General features: G+C 36.7%; 1 protein-coding gene across 2 annotated transcripts in view; it reads right to left on the bottom strand.

The window, feature by feature from the left end:
• Nucleotides 1-697: 697 nt before the first annotated feature.
• The window catches only part of ERG (ETS transcription factor ERG), a gene marked incomplete at both ends in the record, with an annotated part of 108,681 nt that continues 106,271 nt past the window's right edge, over nucleotides 698-3,107 (bottom strand). For both annotated transcript variants that reach the window (XM_079549339.1, XM_079549338.1), the window contains one exon: nucleotides 698-1,218. In XM_079549339.1, the coding sequence (XP_079405465.1) occupies nucleotides 698-1,218 (521 nt within the window). The remainder of the gene's footprint in view (nucleotides 1,219-3,107) is intronic.

The raw sequence follows: 3,107 nt of genomic DNA, 5'->3' as shown, positions 1-3,107 counted from the left end.
CATTTCCAATGTTTGGCTCAGGGTTCTTGTAATACTGTCAAGGAATCCTAAAGTTTGGGTTGTCTTCACAGTTTGAGTAGCAGATAACGCTCTGATGAATGGAATGCATTTGATTTTAATCAAAACAATGCTGTCATATTCCAAATCAGCTTCCACACTAAATGAGTCTATGTTGATATGTTTCTATTTTTTAAATAAAGGTAGGTGGTTGTTGTTTTTTTTTCTTTCCTTTTTAATCCTTTTCTCCCTCTTTTGTAATGATTCATATATTGTATGTTAGGTCACTATAGAGTTATTGTTACATTGCTGTAGTATAGTCCCAGGTTTTTGCATTAGCAAGATAACAAACTTTACCCATAAGCTTATCAACTTTTTAAGACCACTAGCTTTCATAGGTTTTCCTTATCATTTCATGCTTTTACCTACAACAGTCCATTGTTGTTTGGTCCACAGAGTCGATGCCCATATACATTACATTTTAGTATCTTAATACTTCTTGAATATCTCCTTTAAATCCCTACTGCAAAGAGTCATTTTGAAATTTACTTTTAATGTGTTTTTCTCCCAGCCAAACCTTCACCTGTCTCTTTAGGCACTTTTAATTCATGTACTCTGATAGAGTTCATTGCAATTCATCAGGGACTGTATCCCAGTGAGCAGTGTTTTTGCTTTTTCTGGTGTTTCTTTCTTTCCCCACTTAGTAGTAGGTGCCAAGATGAGAAGGCATATGAGCAGCTGGCAGCCTTGTATTGGGGTAGATACCTCCGGTTGGTGAATTCCAGTATGGATTAGGGGCAGCAAAAAAGCTGGATGAGGTTACAGGCAAAGCAGGGGGGTGGGGAGCTACAAAGTTCATCTTCTGAGGGTGTGCGTGGTAGGAACTCATGTAGGGTAGGTCTGATGGGTATTTGTACATGGATGATTCCGGGGGGTGAGGCTGGAGGGCCTGAGCGATTCCGTGGAAATCGAATTTGTAGGCATAGCGTTTACCATGAACTTTAGTCATAATATTTTTATCATAGTAGTAGCGAAGTGCACGGCTGAGTTTGTCATAGTTCATGTTAGGTTTGCTTTTCCTCTCTCCCCAGCGCCGAGCCACTTCGTCAGGGTCGGTCATCTTGAACTCTCCGTTGGTGCCCTCCCAGGTGATGCAGTTGGAGTTGGAGCTGTCCGAGAGAAGCTCCAGTAGGAACTGCCATAGCTGTATCTGCCCACTCCCTGTGGAGGAAACAAAGTGAAAATGTCAGGAATAATGACTAATAAGTTAAGACACCAATTATTTCAGGCTCCCGCACATAACCCTATTAGGAAATATTGCAATGTCAGTTCCTGATTCTTACTTGAACTAGTCCCCCTTCTCCCAGCCTATCTCATGAAATCCTAAAGAGCAGAGATAATGGTTATGTGTCATGTTTTCCCTCATCTGGGTGGCAGAATGCCATTAAAGGGAAATTTAATGGTTACTTAATGTCATTCATTGTAGACAATTGATGGGGAAATCATACAGCACTTGTTTAGGAAACTAATCTCTAAAGTTCAGGACAAACAGCTTTCACTTGCGTAATATTTTGCTTGTTCTCACAGCATTATGTTGTAACTAAATGTTCTCTGCTATGGAATAAGCCTACACAAAATGGAGAAGTTTAGAGAAAGCTGGACATATGCCAAACCATATCACCCATTTGCAGCATTTGGGTAAATGCAGAACGGAAACTTATTAGCGTGCTGTTGCACTACATACAATCATAGGGCAAGACATTTGCAAGAACAGTGAAAAGGTCCATAAAATACATTCTCATACTCATTCTTTGTCAAACAAGAATTTAAATGATTACTGATCCTAATACATTAAATGTTTTTGTTTTTGTTTTTCTCCTTCCTCCGCCAATTTCGTGTCTGAAGGAAAATAATCAGTCTGCTGGCAATTTTGCAGAAGAGGGTTGCCTGGTTATAGGAACAAAGTTCAGCCATTTTAGGCCATCAAAAGTCAATTATGAAGGGCCTTGCCACTCATATTCATGCTAAAAGCTTAGTATTTCTTAATAAAGCAGCACTGAAATGATGCAAAACACAGCTGAAGCAGCTTGCAAGGCAATCTGTTTCACAAGCACAATGTCAGCAGAATTTGCCAACCAGCTTGCAAGTCGTAACTTCTAAGTACATCTCTAAAAAGGATTTTCTTTCTTTCTTTCTTTCTTTCTTTCTTTCTTTCTTTCTTTCTTTCTTTCTCTCTTTCTCTCTTTCTCTCTTTCTCCCTTTCTCCCTTTCTTTCTTTCTCTCCTTTTCTCTTTCTCTCTCTCTTTCTTTCTTTCTTTCTCTCTTTCTTTTTTTCTTTCTTTCTTTCTTTCTTTCTTTCTTTCTTTCTTTCTTTCTTTCTTTCTTTCTTTCTTTCTTTCTTTCTTTCTTTCTTTCTTTCTTTCTTTCTTTCTTTCTTTCCTTTCTTTCTTTCTTTCTTTCTTTCTTTCTTTCTTTCTTTCTTTCTTTCTCTCTTTCTTCTCTCTCTTTCTTTCTTTCTTTCTTTCTTTCTTTCTTTCTTTTCTTTCTTTCTTTCTCTCTCTCTTTCTCTCTCTCATTCTTTCTTTCTTTCTTTCTTTCTTTCTTTCTTTCTTTCTTTCTCTCTCTCTTTCTCTTTCTTTCTTTCTTTCTTTCTTTCTTTCTTTCTTTCTTTCTTTCTTTCTTTTCTTTCTTTCTTTCTTTCTCTCTTTCTCTCTTTCTCTCTTTCTCTCTTTCTCTCTTTCCTTTTCTCTTTCTCTCTCTCTTTCTTTCTTTCTCTCTTTCTTTTTTTTCTCTCTTTCTTTCTTTCTTTCTTTCTTTCTTTCTTTCTTTCTTTCTTTCTTTCTTTCTTTCTTTCTTTCTTTCTCTCTTTCTTCTCTTTCTTTCTTTCTTTCTTTCTTTCTTTCTTTCTTTCTTTCTTTCTTTCTTTCTTTCTTTCTTTCTTTCTTTCTCTCTCTCTCTTTCTTCTTTCTTTCTTCTTCTTTCTTTCTTTCTTTCTTTCTTTCTTTCTTTCTTTCTTTCTTTCTTTCTTTCTTTCTTTCTTTCTCTCTTTCTCTCTTTCTCTCTTTCTCTCTTTCTCCCTTTCTCCCTTTCTCTCTTTCCTTTTCTCTTTC

Source organism: Tetrao urogallus, assembly GCF_951394365.1.
Source record: "Tetrao urogallus genome assembly, chromosome: 1".
NCBI classification, from domain to species: domain Eukaryota; kingdom Metazoa; phylum Chordata; class Aves; order Galliformes; family Phasianidae; genus Tetrao; species Tetrao urogallus.
This window is presented reverse-complemented; position numbering and strand designations above follow the sequence as displayed.